A 13,373-nucleotide genomic window follows, 5' to 3' on the forward strand; every position below is an offset into this window, starting at 1 on the left:
TTAAAATGTATTTTAGGTTTATTAATTTTGTATGTTATATTTAGCTGCATGTTTTATTTTGTTGTGAACTGTTACGATGGATCCCTAGTGACGCTATATAAAATTTAATAAATCTAAATCTTGTCTTGCCTCGCCTCATTATTACCGTACCTTGTTTTGCTGGTATAGGTGAAGCCCTGGTAAAAGTGAGTCCACTTGCTGTTGGTATGGACTTAGTAGGTTCACCTGCTAGGCTGCGTCAACCATGCCACAGCCCAAGGGCTGACATCCATGACAGGTGTGAGATGAGAACAGTGCCTTATTGGCCTTTTGCCTGCGATTGAGAACGTATTCAATATAAGGGGTTATCATCCTGCCACCTAACCCCATTGTGGATAGAGTGATCTACCACTGCCAAAGCAGGAGGATTAAATCTCCTGAAAATAAAACTGTGTATGTATATTTGTATACATAAATACCTTTAACTTTAGTATATAGAGGAGAGAAAAGAGAACTGAAAAAGAAGAGGCTTCTTGGCCTTCTAGCATGAGCTATGAGCTGACGACAGTCCCTTCTTGATTTTTTGGCTAAGACTGAGAATCTGCCATCTGACCCCCATTGAGGTCCTAAACTAGGACAATCAAGAGTTGTCCATTGAGGACATGATGATATTTGACCTTTGCAAATGCAAGAGGATTAAATCTCCTGTTAAAAAAAAAAAAAATAAAAATAAATATATATATATATATATATATAGGTGTTTATGAATTCTAAATTTAGATGTTTACTTTCTAGCTAATTAGTGGTTCTTTGTAGATACCAAAAATTGGTGTTTATCGGTGATTTTACAGCACAAGTACTATTGTTGGGTACCTGTTAGGGTCGAATAAAATGTATACATTGGTGCAGCTGAAGAGTCAACAGTGCAGAAAAGGCACAAAAAACAAAGCAGAAGATCTAGGGTAAGTAAAGAGAAGTAAGAGAATACTAGGGGAAGTGTTGTTTTTTTTCCGGTGCTCATCTAATAAAGACTTATTTTTATATTTTTAGCATTGGGGTGTTTTATCACGGTTTATCAATTGAAACCTAAAATCAGAAGCCTTGACTATGTATCTATCTCAATATCAAGCTACCTATCTATATATTCATACACACACACATACAGTTGAACCTTCCAACTATTGGGAACAACTAATCTGTCTATTTTTCTCTTGTTTTAACTTGAGTACATGCCTGTAATTCAGCTTTAATCCAAACTGATTTACATTCCCAAAATAATAAAGAAGCATATATTGGATGCAACCCAAAATGAAATTCTAGTAATCTTAAATTGTTGTAGCTTTCAGTTCATTGGTCCTTTTTCACTTTAGCTCTTGGCATTAATATGATTCCTTTTTCTCTATTTCTTTTTGAGTTACCATTTATTTTCTGTTATTTCTGGAAACTTATATTCAACCCAGTTTGTGGAACATTGCTAATGTTGCTATTTGCTCATTATAATTCTCTTCATTATTCTAATGACTCCTCAGCTGCACAAATGTATGTATTTGATTCAACTGTAAAAGATACCCAACAATATTATCTGCGCCATGAAAATACCAATAAACACCGATTGTGGCATTTGAAAATGTTGATATTCTACTGTATATTACGTTATATATAGGATTTCTGAATTTCTATTTTAACCGATAAACCCCGATAAAATATTCCTGACATGAACCAAATAAAAAAGGTGCTTATTAGATAAATGCTGGATAAACATCACTTCCCCTAGAAGTCTCTCACCTCTCCTATGCCTGCCCTGGAACTTCTGCTTTATTTTTGTGCCTTTTCTATTCTAATGACTCCTCAGTTGCACAAATGTATGTATTTGATTCAACTGTAAAAGATACCCAACAATAGTATCTGCGCCATGAAAATACCAATAAACACCGATTTCTGAGACCTACAAAGATCCCCTAATTAACTGGAAAATAAACATCTAAATTTACTATGTATAAACACCTAAAATCAGAAGCCCTAATTATATGTTGTGAGGCTCGGCTAGTTAGCCAGATAAACATATCCAACTAACTAGCAGGGTATATTTAGCGGCGTTGTCACACCGCCGACTATAGCCAGCTATCTTAAAGTTAGCCATATATGTTTATGTAACTAACTTTAGGACAGCCCCTACGGCGCGACAGAGTTAGCCATGTAAGTTAAGCGACTAATTCTGAATAACTTATGCGGTTAACTTCGCTCCTCCCCAAAACAGCTCTCACCCACCCCGGAACGCCCCTGACTTATACGGCTAAATTCTATCCACATATGGCTTTTAATATCACTAGTTAGTCTTTTAGATTGATAACATTACAGTTGTCTGTCTAAATGGCTTTTGAATATCGATCTCCGAGAGGGCAATTTTCAAAACCTTTTGAAAAGGTAAACATGTTTACTAAGTAAAAGCTCCTGTTGAAAATTACCCCCAATGTATGCAGCTAAAAGTATGTGTGTACAATACCATGCATACTTTGTATCTGCAAAACAAGTGGGTATAAAGGTATCTGCATTCCTCGCACATCCTCAAATTTTCTAAAGTTGAAAATGAGCTTTCAGGGACACCTAAAAGTGTATGAACTTTTTTTTCTTATTTTACAAAATATGTGCAATAATTTATAGCACTGTTCTGTTCTGCATCTTTGTGCTACAGATGCAAGTCCCAGCCAAACTGAACTGACACTACCCTGAGTCCTCTGGCTTCTCTACCTCAGGTGACTGGATCAGAGTCTGATTCTGTGTGAATGAATGAATGAATGGCAGGGGACTGGATAAAGGCTTTATAAAATATTCTATTTGGCTCAAGAATGTGGGCTGCGGCAGGAAACTGATGTACTAAGCACCAGCTCTGTGATGTGACTGCTGTTACAGGTTGGCCTGCAATGGATCTCTAAGAGGTAACGGCTAAGTACGGCTGGCCTAGGCAAAGGAGCTGGTGTAACTCTGGTGCTTAGATGTTGCACTGAGCACATACTGCAGAAAATAAGGCATTTTCTGCCAAAAGTACATGCCGCAGGGATTCTTAGCCCGGTAATTGTATAATCAAAGTAATTACACAGTAGGACAATTAAGTCTGCAAGCATGGTGTACAAAAACAACTGTTTTATTAGCTGTACAGAATTTGCTTGACATATGATGGCCTTCTCAGGAAACGTCCCAATATATTTAATTACCACAGGTTTAAATTTCTGGTGCCTTACATTATCCGATCTCTCAAAGCTCTGACACAGTTCCATTTTGAATAAGTACTGGTCAGGCCTTAAATTCCTTTTGGAATGTATTCATCAAAACTGAGTTTGAAAGCAAATATTTTCTACTTAAAATGTTGTTGCATTATTCATGTATTTCTGTTCTGGCACTTGGAAATTAAAAGGTATCTACATATACTATTGTTTTATATAGCGTAAGAGGAATCAGCAAGCAAAGTCCTCCATTCATGTCACAGTCAGAGACATGGGCCTGCCATCCCATCCCATCTTAATTCTTGCAGGAATACACCCGACATACCGTCCTGTTCTACGCTGAGGAAAGAGAACGCCAAGGAAAGGCAGCGGGGAGGGGGCGGGGAGAGAGGAAACACAAGGAGGGTAGGAGAGAAGGGAAATAAGTGGGAGAGAAAGAGCTGGTAAGACACACACATGCACATTCTTTAAAATCTCGCAGTCTGAGAGAGGGCATTTCCAGATACATGTTTCATTTCAATCCTGTGGTTGGGGGATTTGGAGGCTTCTTGTTCTGCCCTCTGACTTCCTGAAGTCCGCATGCCTCTCTCTGCTCTGTTGTTTTCTGAATTTTGCAAATCTGCCTCTGGCCCCATAATTTCCTGGGCTTGCTAAGGCTGTCTTGCTCTTGAGTATTCCTGCGAGATGCGGACTCCACCGCTCCCCGCTTTTCCTGAATCTTTGCACTCTCCCCACTGTCCATCTCTCTCCAGATCTCTAACCAAAGCAAATACATAACTTAGGGTGGGGAAGGCCCTCTCTCTCTTCTCTCCTGTGTCTCTCTCTTCTCCTGGTCAATCCCTGCGGAGTCTGCACAAATGTTCAACTTTCTCCCTGGAGAAGGCAAGAGCTAAAAGTAGCCCAGTACCTTTCTGTTTTCTAAATGTGTTTACTTTCTGTTTTTTTTAAATTCTTAATACTATGAATAGAAAAGGCACAAAAATAAAGCAGAAGTTCCAGGGCAGGCATAGGAGAGATGAGAGACTTCTAGGGGAAGTGATGTTTATCCAGCATTTATCTAATAAGCACCTTTTTTATTTGGTTCATGTCAGGAATATTTTATCGGGGTTTATCGGTTAAAATAGAAATTCAGAAATCCTATATATAACGTAATATACAGTAGAATATCAACATTTTCAAATGCCACATAATCATGCGTCATGCCCCCTCTTCTTGCTTTACTCAAATCCAGTCTAAAAATCCACCTTTTTGAGGCTGCTAGTAAACCTTAACTCCTGATCATCCTACTTACTGACTTATTAATTTTATCAATTTTAGTAATTGAAATTCCCAAAGTCTCTTTGGCCCTGTAAATTTGTTTTGATTAGATTGTAAGTTCTACCAAGCAAGAACTGTCTCGTATATGTTTTATACAGTGTTGTGAATATCAAGTAGTGCTATTAAAATAAGTAGTAGTAGTAGTAATTTATTTATTTAAAAATACTTCTATTCCACCTATAGCAAAATAAATGTGCTAGGGATGTACATTTATTTAAAAAGAAATAGACAAAGTTAATGACATTATCTATTTCATTTCATTTTTGGAACCATGAAATGAAAGAGAGAATGCTGAAATTTTGTTTTTTTTAAGTTACATGTCAGTGCACACTAAGGGCAGGATTCATCATTCCTTGTGGAATGATGAAGCCCACGAAAAAGGGGGCGTGGGGGCGAAGGGGGCTGGCCTGCAAAAGGCTGCAGCCATTCGCACCATGGTAGTGTGATTTCGCCGGCCGCAGTCGGGCCGGCTGCAGCCTTTCGCAGCGAATAGCGACACCATAAAAGGTGTCGCTATTTGCCATGCTACTGCCGGCGATAATGTTCCTCACATTATCACTGGCAGTGGTGCCGTGGCCGACTCCTCCCCCTCCCCGCCCTGACTCCTCCCCTCCGCTTAATTTGCATTATATCACATACGAAAAGGCCCTAACGCACGTGATAATGCTTTGAAAAATTAACCCCCTAAGTTCTGTCAGTATGCGCTAACGGAACTTAATATGTACTAACCACAAAATTAGGACCCTCCCAAAAAACACCCAAAACAATTTTAAAAACGAAATCAAGCAAAAAACAACATGAAAGGAAAACTACACAACCTCCCTACTGCATCCCCCTAGTAGTAGTAGTAGTAGTAATCTGCTATCTAAATTGCAAATGTATTTTTTTTCTGAATTTATTCTTTCTGTCCCAGTCTCTCTTTTGCATTTATCTTGTGTCATCTTTCTGGTTCTTTCTATTTTGTCTTTCATTCTGTCTCCTTCTATTTCCATCTCTCCACCATCATTCTCCTGTGCTTCTTTCTTTATCTTTATTTAAAATGTATTAATTGCTTATGCATGAGCACTAAGCGATGGGCAATTATACAATTCATAAAATATATAAATAACGCAGAATACAACTGGAAAAGCTTTCCCATGGAAAAAGGAGGGCAGGATTGGCATTGCTGGAGTACTATTCTGGGCTGGTAGTATGTTAATTTCTGTCTGTTCTGATTCTGCAGAAGGTTCTGGGCCCAAGGGTTGCTAACTGCCCACAAAAATAATTCCATGGATTCTCATAGTAACATCGTAAATGACAGGAGATAAAGACCACTCAGCCTTGAGATTCTTCCTCTGGTTTTTTATCACTCTGGTAGGTGAGCATACAAATTTCCATATGCAAACACCAGCTGTCTCGCCACCCCTGTCTCTATTTCTTCCATCTGAACTCTCAACTCCCTTCCTACCACTGCCCTCTAAATCTGTCCCAAGCATATCCAAACTCTGCCACAATGCTCGCCTCCACCATCTTCACCGGTAGGCTATTTCAGGCCTTTTCATTTTACTCTTTGATTCTTACAAACCAATACTTAATCCAATACCTAAGGCCCATTCCATTTCCATCAAGTTTTGTAGTAATCCACAGAGCCACTATGATTAGTAAAGCTTTTGTCCAAAACATCCAGCCTCCCCATGCTTATTTATGTTTAAGTTTTAACCATGGTCACTTTGTGCAGTTTACCCCAGCATCCTTGGAAGCCACTGCAGTTGTATCACTGCTGTTTAGAGTTGTAATCACTGCTCCATGCAGGTTGCCCCAGTCCCTTGTGGAACATAAGAACATAAGAAATTGCCATGCTGGGTCAGACCAAGGGTCCATCAAGCCCAGCATCCTGTTTCCAACAGTGGCCAAACCAGGCCACAAGAACCTGGCAATTACCCAAACACTAAGAAGATCCCATGCTACTGATGCTATTAATAGCAGTGGCTATTCCCTAAGTAAACTTGATTAATAGCCTTTAATGGACTTCTTCTCCAAGAACTTATCCAAACCTTGTTTGAACCCAGCTACACTAACTGCACTAACCACATCCTCTGGCAACAAATTCCAGAGCTTTATTGTGCGTTGATTGAAAAAGAATTTTCTCCGATTAGTCTTAAATGTGTTACTTGCTAACTTCATGGAATGCCCCCTAGTCCTTCTATTATTCGAAAGTGTAAATAACCGATTCACATCTACTCATTCAAGACCTCTCATGATCTTAAAGACCTCTATCATAACCCCCCTCAGCCGTCTCTTCTCCAAGCTGAAAAGCCCTAACCTCTTCAGCCTTTCCTCATAGGGGAGCTGTTCCATCCCCTTTATCATTTTGGTTGCCCTTGTCATACGACATAGTGAGGGCAAAGGTAGCGCCGGTGCCATTTTGAATGTTGGCAATACGGCACGAGTGCAGGAGGTCGCTCCCGGACCCCCGCTGGACTTTTGGCAAGTCTTGTGGGGGTTAGGAGGCCCCCCCAAGCTGGCCAAAAGTCCCTGGGGGTCCAGCGGGGGTCCGGGAGCGATCTCCTGCACTCGTGACATCGGGTGACAGGAACCAAAATGGTGCCGGCACTACCTTTGCCCTGTATTATGGTAAGGGCAAAGGGCCACCGGCGCCATGTCTATTAATGCAGCCATGGTCCGAGAGCGGGAGATCGCGGGAGATCGTGCCGGGACCCCCCCACTGGACCCCAGGTAATTTAAAACATTTTGGGGGGGTTCGGGAGGATGGGGGATTTGTTTTAAAGGGTCGGGGTGGGTTTTAGGGTTGTTTTGGTGTGCCGGTTTTCCCGCCCTCCCCCGTCCCCCGATTTACGATTTTTTGACGATAAATCGGGGGAATTGTTATTGTATCGCGGCTCTAACGATTTTTGACGATTTAAAATATATCTGACGATTGTTTTAAATCGTCAAAAAACGATTCACATCCCTACTTCACCCCGCTTGGCCCAGAAGTGATAGAGATAGCAGTAGCACGAGGGAGAAAGGTAAGCTCTCTACATGCATAGATCCACTGCCAACTTCTGCTGCTGCTGCCTCCACCCCCTCTCCTCAATGTTTCTTGCCCTATCTTCTGGCAATAAGGAAGGAGAGAAAATCTGGACTGGACTGGAAGGCTTTCCTGCTGGCTGGGAGAAAGGGAGTGAGGGCTGCTGGGCAGGTAGAGGTGGAGGAGAGATGGGGTGTAAGGGTTGCTGGGCAGGGAGAAAGGGGAGGTCAGGGGGTATGATGGGCAGTGAGGGGGAAAGCGGAAGAAGGGGCATAGAAAGTCAAGTAGGGAAGAGAAGGAGCAGGGGGAAGCAGATGCGGGGCTGCGGTTGGGAATACTGGGCAGGGATGTGAGAGTGTGAGGAAATGACTGAAAGGGAGTAGTTGGGAGAAGTAAGGAATGATGGGGACATGCAGGGGAAGTAATGAGGGGCAAGAGCCTTAATATATCAGTTTTAGGAATGCGCATTTCCTCTATATTTGTACTTTGCTTTGTGTAGGAGAAACTGTGTTTCTTGTTCTTCAGTTTTGCACTGCATGCAGAGTGGCTTCTTGATTTCCATTCCAGTTTTTGTGTCTGCATTTGTAATTTGTGGTCTTTTATTCAGTATTTGGTGAAGGTTGTTCTGTGTGGTTGACTGAGGTGATGTATTTTACTAACATGTAGAGATTTGTATCAGTCTTATGTGTTGTGTTTGCTCAATAGCACATGCGTTGGTGGTTCACTGTTGTCTTTTCATAGGTAGGGCGATTGCTGCTTGAGACTTGGAGTTAGTGCTGCAGTGCTATGGCAAATTTGCTTCACATGGGCAGAGAGGGGTTTTTTTGTATTATTTTACAATGTGCCTGATAATAGAGGGCATTTGTGGTGTTTTCTGAGATGACACCAGAATTTGAATATCTTTTTTTGTGTACTGAATTGTATAGTGAAATGTCCTATTTCTGCTCTGCATCCATTGCTGGGGGCAGCGGGTGGGGGTTCCTGTGGATGTTGAATATGTTTACATTTAGCCCTGTGAATGTCATGTGCTCAGTGTGTCACACATGTAAACATCATCTGTCAAGTGTATCCCAACAGAAAAAAAGGTTGGGAACCCTGATCTAGTCAATCCAATTTCACTCCGACACAATTCCATTAATTCTAGTCGATCCCTGGCTCTCCCATGACCTCTTTACCACTAGGGATCTTCTCTGCTATTCGCATGATTTTTTGGATTCAGTTATTTTTTTTATTCTGCACCACCTTAACTGGAAGGCCATTCTATGAATTCAGCACTCTAGCTCTTATTACTCCTCAGTCTTCCTCCTTCTAGCTTCATAGTATGAACCTTTCTTCTAGAACATTCTTCCATTGACAACACTATCAATTATATATTATTATATCAATGAAAGATATGAATGTCTCTAGCTTGCCCCTCTCCTTCCAGGTATACATGTTTAAATTCTTAAGTTTAGAGTCATAAGATATATGGTACACCTACTGCAACCTTTTGATCACCTCTACCATATTCTGTAATGGTCTGGAGATATGGCCTCCAGTACTGGACGCAACACTCAAGATGAGATCTTACCAATGATTTGTGCAGAGGAATCACTACCTGCATTTTTCTGCTTGCCCTACAAGGACCCCTAGTGGCAAAGAGGTGAGGGAAGAACCAAAGTGCCAAAAGTGGAATTGGGTAAGTTAGATGGACAAGAGCACCTTGCTAGAGAGATTTTTGTTTGAAGAGAAAAGATAATGAAAGTTTACTGAAGTTAGGTCTAACAGTTTCAAAGTTATAAGGGAGAACACATACATTTTTTATAGGAAAATAGCCAACTTTACCCTTCTCATGTGCCTCACTGCCCCTGCCCCCCCGAAAAAAATTACTCATCAACAAAGCAGAAGAATCTGATGTGGCCCCTCCTCTCCTAGGATATACCACCCTAGAAAATGTGGTGCAGCTGGGTCCAGTTATTCCAAAGTTATAAGGGGATATATATATACACACACACAAACCGCAGCACACATAAACTCCTAGTACCATCTGATAAGCTTCTGTTCATAAAAGAAACCAGGCTATAAATGTCAGACACAGAAAAGCTAGAAAAAACTCTTTACTCATTCTCTTTCATTTAAAATATGATATACAATTATAACTTGCTGCTATGCAAGATTTGTCTTGTGTTGTAATGCCTTCTATACAAAGGTTTTACTGTCACATTTTATATTTTTTTGCAATTTACTTAGACTCTGCAAGTACAGTGTGAGGTCTCAGGGGTTATACTCCCTGCTTTCTGTGGCTAGGGTCCCAGCAGGTGCAGTATGAGAACCCTAAGTTTATATTCCCTTCTCTGTATGGCAAGGGTCCCTGCAGGTGCAATATAAGATCTCAGGGGTTACAATACTTGCTCTCTGCAGATGCAGTATATGGTTATTGATGCTTTCTGTAGGAGGTGTCCCTACAGATGCTGTGTAATATTCTCAGTGGTGCTATATCTTACTCTCATCTATTTCAGGTGTCAGCGGATCTGCAGAATGAGGTGTTGATGAGTTTGCTGCAGACAGATCCTGATATCATCGATTACCTTCTGCGGAGGAAATTTCCCAGCCCTCTGTAAGTTATTCAATAGCAGGTCACTATAGGCAGCAAGAGGGTAGTGGAGATCTTGGCTCAGAGTCAGTGGAGACCGACAACGATGCTTTGAGATTACCCTGGGATTAATGGCGGGGTGATGGAAGGATGGAATGGGTTTATGAAGAGGTCCATATTTAAAAGATTTATGTGGGTAAAACCCTTTAAAAATATATTCCCCTTTGTCTGGGCAACTGACTGCACAGTTTTTGTGTGGAGAAAGTTACTTGAATACATTATAATGTAAGCAAAGGTTACTTGCTTACATTATACCTTTCTCTAGGTCTGGTTATTGTTTATCATTTTGTTTGGTTCCTTGCTAATTGTTTGCTTTAAGATTCAGTAAACCTGCATCTCTCTTATTGTATAGCTGTCTTTAATAATCTGTTTAATATTGGCACATAAGTGCTGTGGGATCATTTAATAGCTAAAGGACTAGTAAAGTTCCAGGAAGTGTCCTGCTCTAACCAGATTGACCTAGGTTTAAACTGTTTGACTCCCTCCCACCGTACCCCTCTACCCACCCACCCCTAGGTTTGTTTTTCTTATGTAGACTGCCGAACTTAAAATTAGCATCAAGATAAATTAGTACATTGGTATTTCCTTAGGTGTTAACAATCAAATAATTTACCAAAATGAGGACTATCCAATGTAACTATTGTGGAGCCTTTATTCTGAGGGAAAGCATCTGGAAACTTAGAGCTTGCCCCATTTGTGAACAACTGTCTTCCTTGAAAAAGGAGCTGGCTGAAGTTAAAGCTCAATTAGCTTCAATAAAGAGAATTTCATCCACATTACAGTACTCAGAAAATAATTCCCCAGTGCCACAGAAAAACCAGGAATCAAGAAAAAAGAGAGATACAGTAGGCTCAGGTAGGATAACACATGTGACCCACAGTCACCCATTCTTGACAGATGGGTAGCCCACAAGTATACCCCCCCACTCAAACAGGACATTAAGGAACTCATTAAAAACCAGGATTACAGTGGGCTCTGGTAGAATTAGACCTGTGATGAGGAGACACACACTGTATCAAGTGCAACAAGAACAAAAAGCCTTCTCTATATTAAACACTGAAGAGGTTCTTGAGAAAAACATTGAAGTGTTACCAGAAAAGAGAAAAAAACCCCAATGCAAGCAGAAATTCAAAATCCATAACCAAAAGAAAAAGCACATTGAGATGGATGACTCTGTCATTGATGGCACAACTGCAAAGGGAAAGAGTGAAGTGAATAGCAAATCTCAACTAAAGTCTCAAAAGGAGTCAAGGAAAAGCAATAACCTTAAAGAGAGTACCTGGAAAGCTATGACCACAAATGCTCATAGTTTGGGAAATAAAATCCCAGATCTGCAGGCCCTAATGGTGGAGGCGGACTTGGGACGTTGTTGCTATCACAGAGACATGGTTCACAGAATTTCATGATTGGGATATGGCAATACCTGGCTATAACTTGTTAAGGAAGGACAGAGTGGATAGAAAAGGGGGAGGTGTGGCTCTTTATGTCAGAAACAATATCCAAGCATCTGAGCTGCAAGGAAGTTGGGGCAAGGAAGAAGCACTATGGGCCGACCTAAAAAAAGATGACGGGGCGTCCATTTATATTGGAATGGTTTACAGGCCTCCAAACCAAAAGGAAGAGTTGGACAGAGATCTAGTTGAAGACATCCAAAAGATAGGAAAGAAGGGAGAGGTGGTGATCGTTGGAGACTTTAATAAGCCAGATGTAGACTGGAAAATCCCATCTGCAGAATCTAAAAATAGTAGAGCAATAGTGGATGCCCTGCAAGTAGCTTTGTTCAAACAAATGGTAATGGAACCCACGAGAGAAGGAGCTATACTCGACTTAGTGCTCACTAATGGAGATAATGTCTCTGATGTCCAGGTGGGCGCCCACCTCAGCACCAGTGATCATCAAACGGTATGGTTTAATATCACAAAAAGGATACAGAAAAGAAACACAAAGACCCAAGTTTTGCAGTTCAAAAACACGGACTTTGAGGAAATGGGGAAGTACCTGGAGGAAGAACTAAAAGGCTGGGAGAACGAAAGAGATGTGGATCAGCAGTGGACCAATCTAAAAGGAGCAATTACCAAGGCAACTACTCTTTATGTTAGAAAAGTAAAGAAAAGCAAAAGAAAAATGAAACCTATCTGGTTCTCAAAGGAGGTGGCTGACAAAATAAAGGCCAAAAGAACAGCATTCAAGAAATATAAAACATCCCAAAGGGAGGACCACAAAGAAGAATATTTGATTGTACTGAGGGAGAAGAAGAAATTAATCAAGACGGCAAAAAGTCAAGCGGAAGAGAGGATTGCCAAGGAGATAAAGAATGGTGACAAAACATTTTTCAGATACATCAGCGAAAAGAGAAAAGTTCAAAGTGTTATAGTGAAATTGAAAGGTAGAAAGGATCAATGTGTGGAGAGTGACGAAGAAATGGCAGAAATATTAAACAAATACTTCAGTTCTGTGTTCACTAAAGAAGACCCTGGAGAAGGACCATCTCTACTTAACAAGAAACTGGAGGGGAGTGGAGTAGATGAAAATCCATTTACAGTAGAAATGTATGGGAAGAGCTGAAGAATCTGAAAGTGGACAAAGCCATGGGACCTGATGAGGTTCATCCCAGGATACTGAGGGAGCTCAGAGATGTGCTGGCGGGTCCGCTGTGTGACCTGTTCAATAGATCCCTAGAAACGGGAATGGTACCGAGTGATTGGAGAAGAGCGGTGGTGGTCCCGCTTCACAAGAGTGGGAACAGAGAAGAGGCTGGTAACTACAGACCGGTTAGCCTCACTTCGGTGGTGGGAAAAGTAATGGAGTCACTTTTGAAAGAAAGAATAGTGAACTATCTACAGTCCGGAGAATTGCTGGACCAGAGGCAGCATGGATTCACCAGGGGAAGATCCTGTCAGACAAATCTGATTGACTTTTTTGACTGGGTAACCAAGGAATTGGATCAAGGAAGAACACTCGATGTCATCTACTTGGATTTCAGCAAAGCTTTTGATACGGTTCCGCACAGGAGACTGGTGAATAAAATGAGAAGCTTAGGAGTGAGTGCCGAGGTGGTAGCCTGGATTGCAAACTGGTTGACGGACAGAAGACAATGTGTGATAGTAAATGGAACTCTCTCTGAAGAGAGAGCGGTTTTAAGCGGTGTACCGCAAGGATCGGTGTTGGGACCGGTCCTGTTCAATATCTTTGTGAGCGACACTGCGGACGGGAT

At 41.2% G+C, this 13,373-nt stretch overlaps 1 protein-coding gene across 2 annotated transcripts in view; it reads left to right on the forward strand.

Moving 5' to 3' along the window:
* LOC115094260 (rho GTPase-activating protein 6-like) overlaps nucleotides 1-13,373 on the forward strand; it is a 340,951-nt gene that overhangs the window by 287,981 nt on the left and 39,597 nt on the right. For both annotated transcript variants that reach the window (XM_029607121.1, XM_029607122.1), the window contains exon 10: nucleotides 10,026-10,123. In XM_029607121.1, the coding sequence (XP_029462981.1) occupies nucleotides 10,026-10,123 (98 nt within the window). The remainder of the gene's footprint in view (nucleotides 1-10,025; nucleotides 10,124-13,373) is intronic.

Source organism: Rhinatrema bivittatum, chromosome 6 (genome assembly GCF_901001135.1).
Source record: "Rhinatrema bivittatum chromosome 6, aRhiBiv1.1, whole genome shotgun sequence".
In the NCBI taxonomy this organism is placed as follows: Eukaryota; Metazoa; Chordata; class Amphibia; order Gymnophiona; family Rhinatrematidae; genus Rhinatrema; species Rhinatrema bivittatum.